Source organism: Heterocephalus glaber, unplaced genomic scaffold, assembly GCF_053883595.1.
Source record: "Heterocephalus glaber isolate CG9 unplaced genomic scaffold, H.glaber_assembly_v1.0 deba00001442, whole genome shotgun sequence".
In the NCBI taxonomy this organism is placed as follows: Eukaryota; Metazoa; Chordata; class Mammalia; order Rodentia; family Bathyergidae; genus Heterocephalus; species Heterocephalus glaber.
This window is the reverse complement of record NW_028258296.1, coordinates 24,234,546-24,257,641: the sequence shown is the minus strand read 5'-3', so window position 1 is coordinate 24,257,641 and position 23,096 is coordinate 24,234,546. Positions and strand designations below refer to the sequence as shown.

The following is a 23,096-nucleotide window of genomic DNA, read 5'->3' as shown; positions in this document are numbered from 1 at the left end:
ACCTTTTCAATGTGTCTGCCCCATTCCCAGGTTTTAGAAAAGATCACAACTAAAAGGCACTTGACAGGAAAATGTAAACCAGAGACTGTGTGTGGTAAACAAATGCAATGAACAAGTCTCTGATTGATTGTAACTTCAGATTGCTGAAGGACTTTTAGACCAAGACAATGTGCTTAAAACTCATGTTCAAGAAATGACCACTTACCAAGTCTAATGCACTACACCGGCTTCCATCTGCCTGAGAAAGTAACAAGACCTGAGTAAGTATTTCTTGATTGACTGAATCAAAGTTGTGATAGTAACTGTGTTGATTGAACATTGTACACTTTTTAAAGATTTTTGAGATTATAATGAAATTTACTACAGGAAATATTTTCTGTCTTTCCCATTCCTCCCAGTGTTTATTGGGCTTTTCTACGTTGTCCCAATAGGAGGAAACATGACTTGACCCTCAGTTCACAGGACAGGGAAAAAGGACACTCTCTAATAGGCAAGTTTTAATTCTAAGAACAAATAATATGTATTTATGTAAATTATTTTCACCAAATTTACATTTCATACTGAATTAGCTAGTTTGAGGCAAGGAAGCAAAAGTAAAGGGGGTAAGAAGTAAAATGTTCTTGGTATCTACTCTGTGGCTGGCTGTGTGCTAAATATTCTTTAAAGTGGTATTAATTATCTTTTGTGTGTGATGTATCATATAAGTGATTATCTGCTTTTCCAGACCAGTAAATACAGTTTAAAGATGCTCAATATTGTTTTAACAGCAGCTTGTAAACCACTGATTTAAGATTTTCTGAAGTGATCAATCAGGCAGTGTGTTAAAATAAGTTTAATTAGGTTTCTTAAATGGCTTTATATTTTCCAAAATGAACTAAAGTTCTCTGCTAATGTGTTTCTTCCTTTATTTTCCTATGTTTGAAGTCTGCATAGTCCTCTAATACATGAAAAGTGCCAAGTCTTCACTTTTATTCACGAGTGGAAGTGTTCTGGGGTAATTCAAGAAAACCTGAAAGTATCTTACTGTTGGACACAGGCCAGATATGAGCCAAAATAAGCTCTTTTAAGTTGCAGGTGTCAGGTATTTTGTCTCAGTTATGAGAAAAGTAACTGAGATTGATACTGATACCACAGAAGTGGAGTCATGACTGTGATTACCTGACTGAGTAGCTCAGAAGGGTTCAGAACTTACTATCGGGATGATATAAATAAAATAGTCAAACAAACCCTAGAAACAAAGCAGAATGGAGGTTGTCATGAATCAGGGAGTAGGGAAATGTGCAGTTAGTCAAGAGGTAGAGAGCTTCTATGTTGTGGGAGAAAAAAAATCTAACTTCCATTGCACTAAACTGTGAAAGTACTTAACAGTATTTAAATATGCGTATAGGGTCTATATATGGTTCATACAGTTCATATATGGTGGTTATGATCGTGAATGTTATGTGGCTTTTTCACAACTTTAAAGATAGTGAAAAATTAAGGTATCAATAAACCGATCACAAAATTTGAATTTGAATGGAAATGTAGAAAACTTTTCAGAATAATGACATTAAATTTTGAAACAGCTTTGAAAGCCAGCTGTGGTGGCACACACCTGTAATCCCAGCACTCCTGACTCACGGTCTTAGGAAAAGGCCTGTTTATTACTATCCAGTCTATTTCCCAGAAACTAAGAGCTTATCCTACTTTCACTCTCCATCTGGCCTGTGTCCAACACGAAGATACTTTCAAGTTGTCCCGAATCACCCCAGAGCTCTTCCACTCATGAATTAAAGTGAAGACTTAGCACTTTTCATTTATTAACTTTCCTCGGACCTGTGGTGCTCTGGAGCAGGTATGTTCATGTTCAGTTCTTTTTTATATCATGCAAGTTATTCTTGGGCTATACTTGATTTCTCCAAGGTTTTCTATGGTAATTTCTGCTCTAAATAACTGTCATTTGATAAGTAATTGTCTAATCTGGAAAAATCTAAATAATAGAGTACTATTTGAAGTCTAGTTTATTTACTTAACAATTCAATTTGTACACATTACTAATTTTGATTAACTTGTTTTGACTTCCATATTTTTCCAGTGCTAGGGTTTGAACCCAGAATCTTGCCAATGAGCTAGATTCTTTGCTCTTTTATTAGTTTTTGTTTTGAACAAGTTCTAAGTCACTAAGTTGTCCAGGATGGCTTCTAACTTGTGATTCTCCTGCCTTAGCCTCCCAGCATGCAGGGATTACAAGCTTGCACCATCATGCCCAGATTGTATAAAATTTTAAAAAAATTTTTTCATAAGTAAAATAAATAATCACTTCTCACAGATACCACCTCTTAAAGGTTGCAGCACATCTGAATATCACCACACTGAGTTCAAGGCGCACAGAAAATGAACTTTTGGGGGACACACCATGTTATATCTAAACCATAGTACTCTCCCCATGACTTCTTGTTTCCATTGCAAAATAGAGACAATATAGTCTCTTTTAAATGGCTGAAGTCAGAACTGATTTTACACAAAACACAGGAAATTTTACAAAATAATTAACAAGGAAAAGCAACTACTTTTAGAATTATTCGGTCAGGAAATAGGCAGCATAGTAAGATGGCTTAAGGTTTGGGATAGAAGCTGCTTGGATTCAGATTACTTATAGTCCTATGATTTGAGACAATTGATACAGCCTGTCTGTGCCTCATTTTCTATAAAATCATGGGAAATGTTTGTTATGAGATTTAAGATGTGCAATCCATGTAGACCCCTGAGCCCTGCCCCTGGAGCACCAGCACAGTGAAGGGAGCCCCCCCTGACTGTAGTGAGCATCAGAACCCAGCGCTGTGTGCTCATGAGAGTATTACATGCCCTTTCTCTTACTGCATTTCTCAATAACCAATTCCACTATGAGAGGATCTGTTATTTTTGGAAATTATACTTTAAAAATAATGTGATGTTTCCTCACTCCAGTGTGCTCAAACTGACCCCCAATCTTGAGAGATATTCCATTATATTTCACACCTAAAAGACATTTTAAAAACAGCAAATGGTTTCTAAGATTTCTTCCAACAAAAAATTTGAAGATACAGGATGATAAGTCTTCTTTAACCTTCTCTCTGGCACAGCTAGAAAAATCCCTTTTATGGTTGTTGCATCTTTGTGCAAGCTAAGTACTTTCAGTTTCACATTCCTCTAAATCCATCACAAAGCTTTCTGTGTTTCATTATTTGTCCACTCAGGCAAGTACAGAAGCCTGTCAACATTGGAGGGTGAAATAAAAGCCGAACATACAGCCAGAGAACAGAGAAACCAAAGCACCTACACAGGAGAAGATCGGGTAAGAGGCTGATTTCCCTTCCAGCAGCTTCTCCAGCTCTGAAAGACCTCTGCTCAGGGACTAGAAGCTTCTAAGTCCAATGCAGGGAAGGGAAGGGGCTTATAAGGGCCAGTTATTTTTCTTAAAAACTATCAGAACTGTGAAAGGTTGCAACTGAGACTTAGTTGGGACAAGGAGTCAAATGAAATCCAGATTTTATCACGGCAGCAGGTCCCCTTGTGCCATTGCTGAGCTTGTGTTGCGTGTACTCACAGACAGGGAAATGACTGTTTGTTGATTGTATGGACTGAGAACACAGACTGCTGTGGTCCCTGATGGGCTCACCCTCAGAGCTGCTCCTGCCGTATCTATGGAAGTTACAAGTGGGCTGTTTGTTTGCAGAAGGAAAGCACAGAAATGAGACGGAGCTGAACAGCTATTTTCACTGTTGAAGGCAAAGAGAGAAAAATACTCAGAATAAAAGAGGAAGATCACAAAAGCAGCCTAAGTCCTAATCATGCATTTGAACTTTGTTTCAAGCTGAATGTCTTCCTTCAGCAGGGCTGCAGAATCAGTGATTTCTTAGGGCTCTCCCTACTCACACCAGCAGAATTCAGGCCCTGTACTTTACTAAAGTGCTTCCTCTAGAAAAATCTCACCTAGTGCAGCACTCAGGGAGGAGTTTTTGCTTCCAATAGTGACCTCAGACAAATTTTCCTGCCTTCGGGGAACTCTTCCCCTGACTTCCTTGGCAGGTGCTAGCCTCATTTCTCACCAGTTGTCTAAGGGTTTCTCTCCTCCTCAGCTACTTACCCTCTGTTCCCTCCACTCTTTCTTCCTCCCTTTGTATTCCTCCTTTTCCTCTACCAAAAGAAAACAAAAAAGCAAGTATAAGACCTAAAAGCAGATTGCAGAAAACATATCTTAGAACAACTCCCTTTCTAGTCCTCTTGATCTGTTGCCTGATTTCATAAGCCTTATTTCATAGAAATTTTTAGCAAAATCCAGTATTTGCCACTGTGTGCTCACACCTCACTGAATTCACACTCACTCACTGTGAAGCTCAGGTAGTCCCAGTGTCAGGCACTGCCCTTGCCTTATGCTCCTCCAAGTCCTGCAAGGGTCCATACTTATGTATTTTCATAAAATTTGCAGAAGTAACTTGTATTTGTTTCCTTTCTGGGAAGGCAGTGCAAGAAATTCTTTGGATCCTCATTCCAGTGAAATGTGCATAGCTGCTGGGGTGGGAAGAAGGGAGACACTTAAAAATCCCTGGAAATTGAAATTGATATGCATTCATTCCAACTTTGCCCTTGCAGACCAGAGCACACGCTGGACATGGCCTCAGAGATCCACATGTCAGGCCCACTGTGCCTCATTGAAAATGTGAAAGGGCAACTGAGGGTGAATCAGGAAGCTCTGAAGATCCTGTCTGCCATCACCCAGCCCGTTGTGGTGGTGGCTATCGTGGGCCTTTACCGCACAGGCAAATCCTACCTGATGAACAAGCTGGCTGGGAAGAAAAAGGGTGAGTGCTACCAACAAAGCTCTACTGAGCCCTCTGTCCACCCACACTGCCCAGCATCCTGCATGGGGTTGGGGAGGAGACAAAAGAGCCAGGGAAGATAATTAGCTAATCTTCTGCTCACTGGTGGGCTTTATATCTTCACTCTGTTCTAGGGGATGAGAGTCAGCTCACCAGCTTGCCCTGCTATGCCTTAGCTTCCCCTTCGAAAGTGTAAATTGGTCCTTTCCTAAAAAAGGAAGACAGTAATATGAATAATTAATTTACATGGTAATAAACTCTAAGACTCTTACTAAGATGTTAATAGAGTAAGAGCCAGTTTCCGCTGATTTTGAGGTTTAAAAGTGTTTCATTTGTATTACTTTTTCTATTCTTCAAATTTTAACATAATATACAGTTTGCCCTTTTAAGCATTAGGTGTTCATTTACTTCCCTTTCCAAAAAAAACCCTCCTCCTTCCCAGAGAAACTCTGTGTCCATTAAACAGTGACTCCCTATGCACCCATCCCCCACTACCATTCTACACTCCATCGCTATGAATTTGACTATTCTCCAAGCACTATACAAGTAGAATCAGACGAGATTTGTCCTTTCATGACTGGTTTTTTTCACTTAGTGTGATGTTTTTAAGTTTCCACAATGTCCCATTTGTCAAAATTTCCCGCCGTTTAAGGCCTAATCACTTATCAATACCGTATTCCAATTTGTTCATCCATTCATGTGTACATGGAGAGGTGGCTTTTTTCCAGTTTTTGTTAACATTTTCCTAAGAAGAATTTTATTGATCTCCAATTTTATAGCACTGTTATCTGATAATATACAGGGGATAACTTCAATTCCTTTGCACTTACTTAAACATGTTATATGAGCAAGTATATGGTCTATTTTGGAGAATGACACGTGTGCAGCTAAAAAGAATGTGTGTTCTGATTTTGTGGGGTGAAACACACTGTAAACATCTGTTAAGTCCATTTGTTCAAGAGTTTGGTTGAGTTCTAGTATTTCATTGTTGATTTTTTGTCTAGGTGATTTATGTATTTATGACAGTGGGGTTTTGAGGTCCCCACTACTATTGTATTAGTGTTTATTTGATTTTTCATGTCTGTTAATATTTGTTTTATATAGTTGGATGCACTAGTATTTGGTGCGCATATATTTATGATTGTCATCTCTTCCTCTTGGATTGTTCCTTTTACAAGGATGTAGTGTCCTTCTTTGTCTCTCTTAATCAGTGTTAGTTTGAAATCCACTTGATCTGCAAAGAAAATAGGTACTCCTGCTTTTTTTTGGGTTCCTGGTACATGGAGTACTGTTTTCTACCCTTTAATTTTCAGTCTATGAGTTTCTTTTTGAATTAAGTATGTTTCTTATATGCAGTATATTGTTGGATCTTTCTTCTTGACCCATTCTGCCAGTCTATTTCTTTCGATTGGTGAATTGAGACCATTGACATTGATGGTTATAACTGACATGAATTGACTTATCTTTGTCATGACCTTTTCTTTTTGTTGAATTCTCCCCCTTTGCATTTAATTTCTTGTTGTGCCTGATGGATTCATTCTGCTGTGCTTCCTGGGGTTGTGATCCTCCTTGTCATTTCCTAGGATATTAAAATTTTGGGGGGTGCTGATTTGGTATTCACGAAGTTCCTAAGGTGCTCTTTGTCATGAAAGTATCTTATTTCTCCTTCAATTTTGAAAGATAGTTCTGCAGGGTACATCAATATGGGTTGGAGGTTGTTTTCTTTTAGGGGTTGAAATACTTCACTCCAGGCTCTTCACGCCTTGAGGCTTTGTGTTGAGAAGTCTACTGTGATTTTGATGGGCTTTCCTTTGTATGTGATTTGTTTCTTTTCTTTAACTGCTTGTAGAATTTTGTTCTTCTTTTGGGTTTCTGGAATCTTGACTATTATATGCCTAGGTGTAGATTTGTTGTTTTTTTTATCATGACTAGTTGGAGTCCTATGTGCCTCACTTATCTGTATGTCAAATTCTTTTTCCCTGCTTGGGAAGTTTTCTGCCATTACTTCTGTGAACAGTTTTTTTATGTCATTTGAATGTTCTCCTGTTTCTTCGTTGACTCTGATCAGTGTTACGTTATTCTTCTTTGCATTATCTAGAAGCTGCTGGATTGATTTCTTGTGGTCCCTTGCTATTTTTAAGAAATTTTTCTTTTCCTGGTCACTAATCAAAATCCTGTCTTCTATATCTGAAATTCTGTCCTCACATTGGCTCATTCTGCTGCATAAACTTTCAATGGAGTTTTTAATCTTCTGGATATTTGTTTGCATCTGTTTTATGGATTCCATTTGTATCCTATGCTGGAATTCCATCATGTTTCTCAGCTCCTCATTTTTTTTTCTGTGTCTTTCACTATGGACACAATCTCTGTTGTTATCTGAGAAATTGTTTCTGATTTTATTTTTCCCAGATCTTCTTTCATTGCTAGTTCAGGGAGACCAGATGGTTGAGTTTCAGATTGTTCCATCTTGTTGTCCCTTGGAGTGGCCTTTGATGATCTGGAAGTCTGGTTTTGAGACTTGTTTAGGTGTCTTCTCATTTTAACCAATGCAGTCTGCTGTGCCTTTATTGAGCTTTTTGTTCTCCCAGTGGGCTTCTCAGCAAGCCTCATAGAGGCCTTCTCTCGGCTGCTCAGCACTGTGCCACTTCCTGGGTTCACAATGATGACCTTCTGGATCCCTGTGCTGCCCTGTTGTTTGGGTGGGGTTCTGGCAGGGGCCTAAGCACACAGGATGGCATCTGGGTATGCCTCTGGCTGGGGCCTGCCCCACTGTGTAGCTGTTGTCTGGGAGGGCCTTCGGCTGGGATGTGCACCCCAGTCCCCGGTGTCTGAGCAGGTTTCTGGCTGGGGTCTGCATGGACTTAGCAATGGTATCTGGGTGGGCCTCTGTCTGTTGCTTGTGTGCCTATGCACCTCTTTTCCAGGTGGGCCTTTGGCTGGGGCCTGTGAGTCTAAGCTGCTGGGGTTGGGGTGGGGCCCCAGCTGGGACCTATAAAAATATTGGTTCAACTCTATGCTCTAAATTTTTCTGTGTGTATACCCACAATGATATTACTGGATCATATAGTACTTCCATTTAATTTCTTGAATAATCACTATCCATTTTTCATATTGCCTGCATCATTTTATGTTCCCAGCAGAAATGCACAAGTGTACTAATTTCTCCACATTCTGCAGTTATTTATTATTTTCTGTTTGGTTTTGTTCAGTTATTTGTTTTGATAGTGGCCATTTGGGTGGTTATGAAGTAGTCTCTTGTGGTTTCAATTTACATTTCCCTAAATGACTACTAATGTTAAGCATCTTTTTGTGTGCTTATTGACCATTTCAATATCGTCTTTTTATAAATGCCTACTCAAATATTTTGTTCATTTTTTAATCTGGTTGTGTATCATTGTAGGAACTTTTGATATATTTTTGATATCAACCCTTTATTAGATACATGTCTGTCAAATATCTTCTCCAGTTCCATAGTTCCATGTATTGCTTTTTTATTCTATGAAGGTGAACTTTGATGCACAAATTTTTCAGTTTTGAAAAAGTCTAAGCTCTCTATATTTTTCATTTGCTACCTAAGCTTTTACTTTTTTCTTTCCAGTGTTAGTACCTTCTATTTCTTTATCTTGTCCAATTACATTTGATAAGACTTTCAGATCAATGTTGAACACAAGCAGCCAGACACCTCTTTTTTGTTTCTGATCCTAGAGAAGATTTCACTTTTTTGCCATTGACTGAGATGTTGCCTATGAATTTTCATATATGACCATTGTTGTGCTAAGATAATTTGCTTTTATTTCAAGTTTCTTGAATGTTTTTGCAGTACTGGGGAGAGAACCCTGCAAGAACTAAGCTACATCCCTATATCATTGGCCTTTTCTTGTGTGTATGTGGTACTGAAGATTGAACCTAGAATCTCAAGCATGCTTCAAAAGAGCTCTGCCATGGAGCTACATATCCAACCCTTTCTTACATTATATTTTGAGACAGAGCCTCACTAGGTTGACTAGGATGACCTTAAAGTGGTGAGCCTCCTCTGTAGCTGGTATTAGAGGTTGGTACCATATGCTGACATGATGAAGGGGTTTTTTTTTTATCATGAAACTCTTCGACTTTTTCTTATATCAGATAACCTAATGTTTATTATTTCTCTTATTGTAAGTAAGATCAGTACTGGCTGTGGTTTTAGTTCTGTCTCCTAACATTTATTATAATAACTTTTATCTCAGTTTCAGGAACACTTGCTATTAAAACTCCACCTGTCTCATCTCCTCTATGCTTTGCAGGCTTCTCGCTGGGCTCCACAGTGCAGTCTCACACCAAAGGAATCTGGATGTGGTGTGTGCCACATCCCAAGAAGCCAAACCAGACTCTAGTTCTGCTTGACACTGAGGGCCTGGGAGATGTTGAGAAAGTAAGGACTTAAGATACAATTTTAGATTCGCTCCCTATCTTTGAATATTCTCCACAATAACCAGTTTTACTTACATAAGATATTTACTTAAATATAATCTACTTTTTAATTTTTGCTTACATTTCAGAGACTAAGTTTAGCAAACAGAAATCAGGAAAATATTCACAGGACAGAATCCTAGCACAAAAGCAACATGGTCAGTACCATGTTCTAAGTATCAACAATCTATAAATGAATAAAGTTATCCTGTACACAAAAATAGAACACAAATTTACTTAGTGACACAGTCTTATCCTACCGTGAAATTTAAAGATTTAGGTGTTGAAGCCTCATGACTTTGTGTTTAACTTAAAACTCAAGTTCTAACTCAGTACACTGAAGCAAACAACTTGACTTCTTTTAGCCTCAGGTTTCTGATGTGTTCAACAGATGTAATAGCTTTACATAAGCCTCATAGTATTGTTTTAAATATTTAATAAGATAAATAACATTTCTGGTATATAATAATTGCTATAACGGAGCTACAAGTGTTATAAACCTATTTTATTTATTTATTTATTTATTTATTTATTTACACAGTCCCAGGGATTGAAAAGTTGGTCACTCTAACACTAACTTATGTCCATAGCCCCTATTTACTTACCATTTTTTTTTTGAGGAAGGGTCTCACTAAATTGCCTAGACTGTCTTTGAGTTAGAATCCTCCTGTCTCAGCCTCCCAAGCAGATAGGATTAAAACCATGCACCATTATACCAGGGTCTAAATCTCTTGTAAGTAAATCGTGCTATTAAAAAGGAGGAATTTTTAAATTTAAATTTTCTTTAAAGCCTAAGAAGCTAAACTGTTTTTCAGTTATCTTCCAATAATCATAAGAGGCTCTATAGAGATCAGTGTAAATCAACTACAAATCAAAAATATATTCAAATTTTAAGTCCTATAGACATTTTTATTTGGATTTAGGATCCTATGTAATTATTCTAAAAACTCTAATTAAGTGATGATACTTTTACCACTGCTGATCTGTAAATTGACACAAGAATAAAACATACCTGTGACCCAAATATGTTCTGACTTCCAGGGTGACAACCAGAATGACTCCTGGATCTTCGCCCTAGCTATACTTCTGAGCAGCACCTTTGTGTACAACAGCATGGGAACCATCAACCAGCAGGCCATGGACCAACTGCAGTATCCTTTTTGTATTCTAGTTCAGCACAAAAGTCAGAGGAGAGACCTGTGTGAGTAAACCAGCCACATGGCTCTAGACCCTGGTAGAGCCAAATCAAAGAGAAAACATGCACAATAATTCAAGAACAGGAAACATTCATGTACTTTCTGAAGAAATGACACTTAGGTTAAGAACAAAGATAAAATAAATGTTTGTGGATTTGTCAAATTAATATGGGATGAAGGGGCCAGTTACTTTTGCTAGTTTTCCTTAGTTAGTGCCTCAGCTATGTGACTGAACTGACAGATCGAATCAGAGCAAAATCCTCACCCAGCACGAATAAAGTTGAAGACTCAGCTGACTTCATGAGCTTCTTCCCAGACTTTGTGTGGACACTGAGAGATTTCTCCCTAGAATTAGAATTAGATGGAAATTCCATCTCTCCAGATGCCTACCTGGAGAATTCCCTGAAGCTAAAGCAAGGTAATATGGACGGATAATTAATAAATGGGAACACCAAAATACTAGAAATTATCAGTCTGTACTTTTCTATTTATACTTTTTGTACATTTACAGCTTTCTATTACTTCTACCTACTTACACCTGGAAATTAATGCTTAATATCTGAATTAACAGATTCAATTTTAAAATATTTTCTCCCTTGTTCAAAGAACAAGTTTTTTCTTTCACCTTTGCTATGCTTAGTTTAAATTTATCTTAGTGCTTATTATTTGTGATTGTGCATTTAACCAAGGAATGTAAAGTACAATGAATGTATATTTGAAGAAAATAGATTAAAGCAGTGTAGTAGCTCAAGTGTTGGAAAAGTATGGCCCACAGACAAATGAGGCTAATGAAACCCTGCCTCCTGTCTTGAAATAGATGTTTTGGGGAAAATGTTGAGCTCATTTATTTATATATTGTCTAGAGATGATGCCATGCTACAGTAAAAGAGGTAAATGCGGAGGAAAGAGGCTGTCCTGAAAATCTGAAAATATGTACTATTTGGTCCTTTACAAAAGTGTTTGCAAATTCTTTTTTGTTTGTTTGTTGTTGTTGTTGTTGTTGTTTGTACCAGGGGCCTTGTGCTTGCGAGGCAAGTGGCGGAACCACTAAGCTAAATCCCCGGCCCTGTTTGCAAATTCTTACAGTGGTTAAGTCCCTTTTTATCTTCCTACAGGTACCAGTCAGAAAGATAAAAATTTTAATCTCCCCCGACTCTGCATCCGGAAGTTCTTCCCAAGGAAGAAATGCTTTATCTTCGATAGACCAACTCATCGGAAGAAGTTGACCAAGCTCGAGACACTGCATGATGATGAGCTCGACTCTGAATTCGTGGACCAAGTTGCAGAGTTCTGTTCTTACATCTTCAGCTCTTCTAGGACTAAAACTCTTCCCGGAGGCATTGAGGTCAATGGACCTCGTGAGTATCCTTCTCATTATTTTCACTCATTCATAAGAGTAAGGAGTAAGAAACGAAATGAATCTAGTTTCAGTTTCAGGTTTGTGAATGTACCACTGGTACATTGAAATTTAGATGGCGCAACCTTTCTAATAGATTTTGTTCATCACATTCCTTGATGGGAAAAGAGAAAAAGCCAAAAGGGAAGAAAAGGTCACTGCTTAAAAATTCCTTAGGTAAAACTAGACATGCAGTCTGTAATGTGGAAGCCACTAGAAAAGTGTGGTTGCTTAAGTTTAAAGGTAAATTAATTTAAATGAAAAAAATTTTAAATAGATCTTATGGTTATATTTCAAGGGGACATAGTCCCATGTGCCTAGTGACTACTATATTAGCAATGCACAAAGATCTTTCGAATAATGATATTCATTTTAATAAACCAAATGGCAACAGCTTTTGATTGGGATAACATCTTTTGGTCTGTAAATAGTGATTAAATACCTACTGTTAACAGAGATGATGATACGGATATAAATGAAAGAGATATAATTCTAGTCCTAATGGCACCTAGAGAGTTTAAATGGATGGAACACTCTAATTAAAGTCCTGTGTAATATATATTCAGGAATCTCAATCTTTAGTGTACATACACATCATGTGGGGGTCTTCCTGAAGAGGAAGGTCAAATTCAATAGGTCTGGGCAAAGGCTGTGGTGCTGCATTTCTAGCAAATTACCAAGTACACTGGTAATTACACCAATGACAATTTGAGGCAAATAGGTGGTAATTGACATGCTCAGAATTACATACAATGGAGACTTTTTTGCACTCTCACTATAACAAGCATCATCACCTGCTGTTTATATGCAGGTCTGGAGACCCTTGTGCTGACCTACCTCAGTGCCATCAGCAGTGGGGATCTGCCCTGCATGGAGAACGCAGTCCTGGCCTTGGCCCAGATAGAGAACTCAGCTGCAGTGCAGAAGGCCTTGGCCCACTATGACCAGCAGATGGGCCAGAAGGTGCAGCTGCCCACAGAAACCCTCCAGGAGCTGCTGGAGCTGCACAGGGCCTGTGAGAAGGACGCCATTGAAATCTTCATGAAACATTCCTTCAAAGATGTTCAGCAACATTTTCAAAAGGAATTGGCGGTAATTTTTATGTCAAATGTATATTGATTTGGATTAGAAACAGCAAAGTACTACAAGGAAATGAAATAAGTATTCATTTTGAGAACTGAAATTATTCCTAGATTTCAAAATGGTGTTACCTACCTATGGAAAATCATAATACTAAGAAGAAACAATTTTATTAGTATGCAATCAAAGTTTCAAAACATTTTTTCTTGCATGATTACCTAATAATCTTCCTCCTATTAGAACTAAATGCATATAATGAGTAATCAGATCTGTTATCATATTGGTTTGATAGTCAAGACAAAAGCAAAGAGAATATTATTCTAAGTTATCTAATGAAGGCTTATGTTGAGGTATATTTATTTCCTGTGCAATTATTGGTCTAATCTGAAAAATTAGTAATGTTCTGAAGTGTGGCATAATGCTAATAATCTCTGCTCAGAAATTCACCTCCAAAGAAAAAGGAATTTTAGTAAAAAGTTGGGATCATCTTTTTGAGAAGTGTTCTCATAAACTCTGACCACATATTATTATCTCTCCCTGGCTATTCTTTATTTCTTTTTCTTTTTTACCCTGGCTATTCTTTTTATTTCTTATTTTTGCATTAAAGGCCAAGCTAGAAAAAAAGCGAGATAACTTTTGTAAACGGAATATGAAAGCATCTTCAGATCGTTGTTCAGCTTTACTTCAGGATATTTTTAGTCCCCTAGAAGAAGAGGTGAAACAAGGAATTTATTCTAAACCAGGGGGCTACCGTCTCCTTCTTCAGAAAGTACAAGACCTGAAGAAAAAGTACTATGAGACACCCAAGAAAGGATTACAGGTAAGCAACATTTACCCGTATTGTGCCAGTTTCCAACATCAGTGTGACCAAGCATAATTACTCAGAGATGTGCCTACTGTCTGCACTATATTCACACTTTTGTCCACTAACACCCACAAGAAGCCTGTTATACTAGATCTGCCCTAGGTACTCATCACAGAGAGCACATGCAATTAACAACTGAGTTGTCATCTTTTTCACTGTCTGTTACCTTCCTAACTCACATTTCCTTAATTTTCTTACTCCGTCCATTTCCTTCTCTGGTCTACTGGCTCCATGAAGGCTTCCTTCTTTAGCATGCTCTGCTTGTAGAGACTACAGTAGCATTAACTTTAAATTTAGCACCTTCCATCTTAAATGACACAGAATCTCTTTTTCCATGAAAGAACACTGATTCTTTGAGGGTCTTACCAGCCAGCCCGCATCATGTGCGCATTCTTGTTAACAGGGCATCTTGGCCACCAGCATCCCCAAGACTGAAAGAAACAGTTCCTAGAGGAAAAGTTGATGGACAAAAGACAGAAACAAATGCTTAGTCACTTCCTACTGTTAACTCTGTGTTCTTTGGTTTGGAAGGCTGAAGAGGTTCTGCAGAAATACTTGCAGTTCAAGGAGGATATGATTAATGCCATTCTACAGACAGACCAGACTCTCACAGAGAAAGAAAAGGAGATCGAAGGTGAGGAATAAGTCAAGAGGCTACATGACCTCAAAAGCTCTCAAAAGTTTAATTTGTCTAAGTAAACCTGATATTCTTAAACTAGAACAAGAAGAGCGAAGATGTATTTTATTTTCCAATGCAATCAGCAGCAACAGTAAGTAAACAGAGGAGGACAAAGGAGGTGAGGCAACATGGTAACCCACAGACATTTCTCTCATTGGTTTCAGTGGAACGTGTGAAAGCTGAATCTGCAGAGGCTGCCACCAAAATGTTGGAGGAAATGCAAAAGAAGAATCAGGAGATGCTGGAACAGAAAGAGAGGAGTTATCAGGAGCATATCAAACAGTTGACTGAGAAGATGGAGACGGACAGGAAACAGTTGATAGAAGAGCAAGAGAAGATTCTAGCTCTTAAACTCCAGGTATTCAGCTACATCATCTTGAACTTTCCTTTTTTCCTTTTTCTCTCCGTTCTCCCTGATCACAAAAATTGGCAAGTAGACCATGAAGTCTCGAAAAAGATCTTGTACATATTGACCCCTGTGTGCCTGCCTGACCCGTCTGCATTCCCTGTCTGATTATTACATTTTTTATTTCCAATGCTGTCACATCACTAAGTATATCCCTCGATTTAGCCTTCTCCGCTAAGCATCATAAAAATATTTCATCTGTACCTCTTGCATAGGAATATGAAAAAAGAACTTTGTCCCTCTTATGAAAAACACAAGTTCAGAAAAGCAGGTTCAAAAAAGATTAAATACTGGGGCTGAGGATTTAGCTCAGTGCTTCCGCCGCCTGCCCTGCAAGCACAAGGACCCCAGTTCGATCCCCAGTACCAAAAGAAAGATTAAATAGCTTTCTTTAGATCACCCAGTTGGTGAAATATCTAGCTGTCTTTACAACATGATTTTTTTTTTTTGGTCCAATCTATTTTGATTTAACTCTACAAGGATCTTTGTGAGCAAAAAAACTCTTTAACCTTCACACCACTCCTACCTATTTTTTCTACTTGGTCCCAGTTTCTGTGCATTTGGGAGTTAAGTGCAGAAATAATCTGGAACTCTGATTTGCTTACCTATATTCTGTCACTCCTGCTACCAAGTTGTGGAAGCTTAGCTCACATGTCCTAAACTAAGATCCAGACCTTCATCAGATTTTGTGAATAATTTATTTCTGTTTTATGTATATATGTTACTGGGGACCTGGCCAGAGTTTTGAATCTGAGCCTCAACTATCTGGATTCATTTCACCACTCACTGGCCCAGGGATTTAGCTATGGGCCGGGGATTTAGCTCAGTGGTGCAGCCTCCTGCCTTGCAAGCACAAGGTCCTGAGTTGGATCCCCAGTACCAAAAAAAAAAAAAGTAACATTTCACCATTCACCATTGAGAGCACAAGAACACCAATAAAACTGGGAAGATGAGTGTATTTACAATTTGGCTAAATTGACAGGAGAGCTAGCCTGCTTTTAACCAGTGTACAGAATTGCTTTATCAAAGGGATATAACAAAAGCCCAAATGCATGTTACCTACAGCTATGCCATGGGCTACCAGTGGGTACAGAAAAATGTAGAAAAATGTTAGAAGTCGGGCTCTACTGAAGCCTTCTTGGTGCCAGAACTGAGAATGAGAAAGCTGGAGAAAGAGCTTAGTTTTAAGATTCTAATTTTGAAACTCCATTTCAATATCCTCTTTCAACTTCCCCCTGGTCTGCTCTTTCCCTTAATCTTAAAAATACCATTAATGATTGTAGAATCAAACACAAGAGTGAGCCAAAGTCAGAAAATAGTCAATACCTCCACCTACTGGAAAGATTTTTGCTTTCAAGTAAGCATGACAAAGCCCTTTTACTTGTCTGTGGCTGTTTACTGTGACTCCGGTAAACATAAGTGACTCCATATTGAACTTGACAGTTTCTCCCCTTGTCACTACATGCACTTTTTTCTTTCTGAATGTGAAACTGATTAACCAAGTGTGATTGGATGCCTTGCTGTTGAGATAGAATTTTTTGCTTTCTTTGTTTCTGTCCTGCTAGTCAGTCAGGTCCCATATTGGAGAAAAAATGATAGATAATTAAAATAAATGTTTAAACCTTTTAAAAATCTGTGTGTGGTTGAGCATGCCTGTAGTCCCAGCACTCTGAGAGGTCACAAGGATTGAAAATTCAAGCCTAGCTTGGAAAGTGTAGTGACATTGTGAGGCCCACAGTGACTCCATCTTGCTAGAATTCACCATTCTCCTCGTCTCTATTGTTCTTGTAAGCTAAGGGTTAAAATGTGCTTGCTCAGGGACAAAAAGACACGATCTAAAACAAGGCCAAATTCCTAAGTTTACTACCCAGCCATCTGTGTATCCAGAGAAAGAGCATCCCAGGCACACTATCTATAAGATAAGCAGTTAATGGACTGACTATCCACACAAGATAGACGTGACCATTAGTCAGTGGGTCTGCTAACCATCAGTATGTGACAGTCGGCCATTAACCTTTGCCCCTTTCTCCCTTGCAAAAACCTATACGTAATCCCCCTCGACCCCCTATAGACCTAGCCAATCAAAAATATACACTTCATGCTTGCTAAAATGTTAACCAATCATATAGCTGCTAAGTAGAAACCCCTAACCTTGATGTAACGTCTATAAAAACCCTGCTAATTTGAAACTCAGGGCTCTCAATCTTGACCGGCTGCATCGGTGACAGTTGAGAGCCCCTGCTCGAGCTTGAATAAATGACCCTCGTGTGCTTACATCAGAATCGGCCTCCTGGTGGTCTTTGGGACTCTGCGATCTGGGCACAACAACATAGTCACTTAATGAGATCCTATCTCAAAACAAAAAATTTTAGAAAGGGCCACAGATATAGTGCAATGAGAAGGCCCAGCATTTAATCCCTAGTAATGAGAAAAAAACTGTTTAGCCAAATTTGATCTACAAAATGGTTTAGAAAGATTACTCTTTAGATTAAGTTTTATTGGAGTCCATGGTTAAGTTTATGAGGCTGTAGGTGACAACCTCATAGAATACAGACTTTTGACAAACAATAGTTACAAACTTTAGAAGGAAAATGTAAGAGGAAAGCAAATACTGCTTGTATGTTAGATTTGAATTAAGAAATGTAATATTTTTTAGTTCTACCAATTTTTTTCCTTAGGATATCAAATCAAACCATTTTGTCTGTGAAATAAATTTAGTTCTGACAGAATATTGTATGTAAGAGAATTCTTAAGAGTCTTTGTTGTACAAGCCAAGATGAATTAGCATTTGGGCAAAAAACCCATCCTTTTGCATGTTTTTCTTTGGTCTTTTTGGTTTGGTTTGGTTTGGGATTTTTTGTTGTTTTGTTTGTTTTTGTTTCTTGCTAACACATTGTAAAAACCAAGTAGAACATCATCATCATGTGTCTTATTTACTTTCTCATTGCTGGGACAAAATACCCTACACTCACAAGTTAAAGGAGGAAAAGTTTATTTCAGTTTCACAGTTTGTGGAAGTTTCCATCCATAATTATCTGGCTCCAAGGCAAGATGGCATGGCCAAGGAGCATCACAGTGATGAAACAGTCCATGGAAGGGTAGGCAGGAAGCAACAAGTAGCAGCCTTTTCCCATTTTTATTCCACTCAGGCTACAAGCCTATTGGTTGGTGCTCTTCACACTCAGGTTAGGCCTTCCCATTATCCACATCCAGAGCTATGCTAAACTAATCAGTAGACTATTCTACTTATGACACCTTTATTCTAGTATCACACACCCATGATCCAATCACCTCCCAAAAGTGTCACCTGTGAGCATATGAGGCTTTGGGAGGCATATAGATATAAGCCATATAAGCATGTTAGGAATTAGGCTCAAAAGTTCCAGTTCTTTTCTAAAATGTAGGCCTCTGGAATTTTAATCATACAAAATACCAAGAAACAGAGTTTAGTAATTAAGATGCATTTGTCTTTGTTCTATTCATAGTGACTTTATCTTTAGAATTTCTTAGATATACACAATAGAATTCCAAAAATTTTGAATACAGACTATGAGAGTTAATGTCTATTTATCAACTAAGATTCTAATTTGTCATGCTGTTGCCAGACTTTAAGGTCTGTACTGCTTGCTACTCAATGGAAAGACTCAGTGGCACCTGCTATAGAGGATAGAAAGGGTCAACCAAGCATAATTTCAAAGACACTTAACTCAAGCCCACTTTGAGGTGTTACTGTAATTTGGAGCAGGGTAAGGGGCAAAACTTTATTCAGTTTTAAATAGAGCATTCAACAAAGTTTAGCCAGTATTTTTAAAAGTAATTTGGAGTCATGCTGGGGATTTAGCTCAGTGGTTCCGGTGCCTGCTGTGGAAGCACAAGGCCCTGAGTTCAACCCCCAGTACAAAAAAAAAAAGTACTTTTGAGTCATAAAGAAAAATTTAATAAATTAGATTTCATCACAAGTGACAAATTTTACTCTATAAAAGACATCGTTAAGATAACAAAAAAGATATACCACAGACTGAAGAAAAATATTTTCAGATCACGTATCTAACAAAGGACTTACATACAGAAAACATAAAGATTCTGAAGATTTCACAGTAAGGAAACAAACAAAATCCCAATTTAGAAATGGATAAAAGAATTGAGTAGGCATTTCACCAAAGGAAATAGATGGAGGTCATATAAGTAATGGAAATATGATCAATATTACCAGCCATTTGTGAAAAGCAAAATAAAATCCTGCTGAGAAACAACTACCTGCCTACTTAGAATGAGGGTGGAGTCATTAGAATTATTTCCCCCTACAGCTACAAGATCTCCACCTCAATCTGGAATTCTTTACTCCAATGCCAACTGTTTAGGGCAATCTTCAAGGAACACTTTGATAATGTTGTTATACCTTTCCCATCAACATCATCAATCCTTGGCCCTTTATTTGCCCCCTGCCACATTAGCATATGACTGTTTAAAGCTCTATTTACCTAATTTGTATGTGTAGAGTCAGTCTCCACTTGCTGGGAAGTGAATCACATGACGGCAGGCATGTTATCCATTTGTTGGTGACTGATACACTGAGCACCCAGTAAATATTTGTTTAATATTTCATCCCTCCCCAGTGAAACTTTTGCATCATGGATCAGCCTAAAAGTCCCATAATTATTTGGTAACCTCTTATCTACTTACCTCATTTCTTCTCATACCCTGGCTAACATGACCGTCTTCACTCAGGCAAGTTTTATTGTCTATTTAAACTTAACTTTTAGATCTTAAACACTTCCTGAAAATGATTTTTCTTGGTTTCTCATCTTTGCACCAGCTCCTGAGTCTCATTACCCTGGGATTCCTTTCTAGTCTTCTCATGGGATTATCCACACATCTTCTCTGAATCAGGACTTTGTCAATGATAAGCAGAAAATATGTGCATCCAGAGAACCCCTGGCTTCCTATCTGGGTGTAAATGCACTTGGGTGATCTCCATGAACCTATCCAGTGGATGTCAAACCCAATATGTCCCACATAGTCATTTCTTTCAGCTCCTCTGGTCTGACCTCTCCCGGTGTACTCTCCTTGTGTACCCAAACAATTTTTTCCATCACTCAGAACTCACACTTTGGAATCATCTATGTTTGTAACATCTCCAGCATGCCTCACATTCACATAGCTATTGAAAGGACTACTCAGGCTCATCACCAGTGGGGTGTTCCTCAGTCCTCAAAGGGCTTCAGAATGAAGAGGGGATTTTTCAGAAAAATGTTGATTTTTAGATTCAATCCCAAATATTCTCATTTAGTTGGCCTCAGATTAGGTCCAGGCATTGGCATTTTTAAAAGTATATGTTTGCAATACATAGTACTTATATTAATTTTAGGAAGCTGGTACATGCATATATCTTGATCATTTTTGATACATCTTCCCCACTCTCCTTTACCTCTCCCTCCCCCTTGATCCCCTTTCCCATCTCCAAATGATCTGCCTTCTTGTTTCCTACTATCTCTCCTTTATTTCATTCATTCATCTATTTATATTTTAAGTTTCCCATATAAGAGAAACAATGAGATATATATTTCACTTAGTATTATGGTCTGAAGTTCCATCCATTTTCCTGCAAATGATATGACTTCATTATAGTGGAAAAATATTTCACTGTGTGTATATTGAATCAATTTTGGTAGGTCATATGTGTCTAGAAATTTGTCTATTTCTTCCAGATTCTCCAATTCACTGGAATATAAGTTTTCAAAATAGTTTCTAACAAACCTCTGGATATCAGTAGTGTTTGTTGTATCTTTCTCATTTCTCATTGTATTGATGTTGGTCTTCTTTCTTAATTTCAGCTAAGGATTTATTGATCTTATTTATCTTTTCAAAGAAAACTCTGATTCATTAATCCTTTGTATTTTCTCTGTCCCAAATTCATTTCCACTCTAATTTTCATCATTTCTTTTCTTTTACTACTTTTGGAGTTTAATTGTTTTTGTTTTCTAAGATCTTGAGATAGCCTTGGGTTATTTATTGGTAATCTCTGTTTTTCTAATGTAGGCACTCATAGCTATGAACTTCTTTTTTAAATCTGCTTCGATTGTACTTCACAGATTCTGCTATGTTAGATTTACATTATCATTTGACTAGGAATTTTTAAATTTCTTCTCTGGTTTATTTCTGTGACCCATTGATTACTCAAGTGTGTATTATTCAATTTTCTTGTGTTTGGATAGTTTCTATGATTTCTTTCGCTGTTTTCTAGTTTCATTCCATTGTAATCTGATAAGATACAGGAGATTATTACCATTCTTTTGTGTTAATGGAGACATGCTTTCAGGCCTAAAATATGGTTTATATTAAAGAAAGTTCTATGGACTTCTGAGAAGAATGTGTGTTCTGCTACCATTGGTTGAGACTTTCTATAGCTATCTGTAAATCCGTTTGTTCTGTGGTGTAGGTAGGCTCTCATAGTTCTTTATTAACTTTTTGACTGTTTTTCTTCCCTATTTGTGAAGGTGGGCTATTGACGTTTCCCAAAATATTTGTACTGCTATCTTCCTGCCCCTTTCTGTCAAGTAGTTTTTACTTTACCGATTTAGATGCACCAGTATTCGGTGTATGCATATTTACAACTGTTCTCATTTCCTGGTGAATTGTTCCATTTACCAATATGTGGTGACTTTTGTCTCTTCTGACCTGTTTTGGTTTGAAATCTACTTTGTTAAAAATTATTCACATTCCATTTGTATTTTTTAGGAACAAGCCAATCTACTAAGAGAGGGATTCCAAAATGAGAGCCGACAACTTCAGAATGAAATAAATCTTCTCAACGAAAAGTTAGAAAACACAGGTGGTGGATGTGTCATACTCTAAAGATCTAACAAAGCAAACTTTCCTATCACCCTTACTCTTTTTTGGGTTTTTTTTTATTGGTACCAGGGATCGAACTCGGGACCTTGCGCTTGCGAGGCAGACGCCGGAACCACTGAGCTAAATCCCTGGCCCCATACCCTTACTCTTTGAGGCATAGATAAAGCAATTTTAGATTTTAGAATAAGTGGTCCTTCAGTTAATGTTACTTAAGTCTTATAACCACAAAACCCTGCAAAGACATGAAGTACAATACTTGGAGTCATGTTCATCTTCCTTAAAAGATTGTAAATTTTTTGTACCAAGAATAGATTTTACCTCTGTACAATTTTACAAAATATTGAGTTTCAGTGTGATATTTGTATACATGCATATAATTTAGCCTGATCATACCTGTATCTCCATTAGTCTCCCTTATACTTCCCTCTTCTTCCCTTTTTCTTAAGGGAGTGACTATAAATGCCACATTGTTTTGCACTATCATGTGTAGCTCCTTCCTTCTGGACAGATGCTTGTCCCTGTCCTATGGCTTTAGCCTTTTTTTTTTTTTACCGGATATCCTTTTATTGGTGGCTTAACCTTGAAATCATTTTGGCCCACCAAAATATGAATAGAGCAGATGTACGTATATCCAAGCAGAAGATTTTAAGAGCTTTTTGTCTTAAAATGGACAGGATTTTTTTTTTGTACCAGGGATCGAACTCAGGACCTTGCACTTGTGAGGCAGGCGGTGGAACCACTGAGCTAAATCCCCAGCCCAAAACAGACAAGATTTAAAGTAGAAACTGTTGCAGATAGTTCTTCAAAATCCTGATTTTTAATTGTTTTAGGTAAATATAAATAAGTGCAGTAGGTAATTCATATGGTACTTCTCTGCAAAACTTTTATAAGAACCTTCATACATTTTACCAGAGAAGCTACACAATTTTACATTTTGAACAACAGTACACAAAAGTTCCAGTTTCTCCACATCCTCACGAATACTTGCATTTTAATTTTTTTAGTAATCCTTATCCAAATGAGAATACTTTGATATATCATTGTGTTATAATTTGCATTTTCTCGATGATGATTAATAAAGTTAAGCATCTTTTGATATACTTGTTTGACATTTCTGTCTTCTTTGTAGAAATATCTATTTGAGTCCTTTAAGTTTTTAATCAGATTGTGCTTTCTGGTACTGGTTGTAGGAGTTACTTATATGTTTGACTATTAACCCCTTGTCAGACAGTGTGTGTAAATATTGTCTCTGGTTTAGTTGACTCCCTATTCACTCTGTTAACTGCTTACTTTGCTGTGCTGACATTTTTAAGATTTCATATAGTCCTTTTTGTT

At 37.7% G+C, this 23,096-nt stretch overlaps 1 protein-coding gene across 1 annotated transcript; it reads left to right on the top strand.

The window, feature by feature from the left end:
- The first annotated feature begins 4,630 nt into the window (after positions 1 to 4,630).
- LOC101699770 (guanylate-binding protein 2) lies at positions 4,631 to 22,861 on the top strand. The gene is made up of 10 exons (XM_021255417.2): positions 4,631 to 4,820; positions 9,122 to 9,249; positions 10,329 to 10,438; positions 10,705 to 10,901; positions 11,599 to 11,841; positions 12,691 to 12,971; positions 13,567 to 13,779; positions 14,356 to 14,458; positions 14,668 to 14,861; positions 21,648 to 22,861. The coding sequence occupies exons 1-10, from the start codon at positions 4,631 to 4,633 to the stop codon at positions 21,762 to 21,764; spliced, it is 1,776 nt and encodes a 591-aa protein (XP_021111076.1). The 3' UTR covers positions 21,765 to 22,861.
- The last annotated feature ends 235 nt before the right edge of the window (positions 22,862 to 23,096 follow it).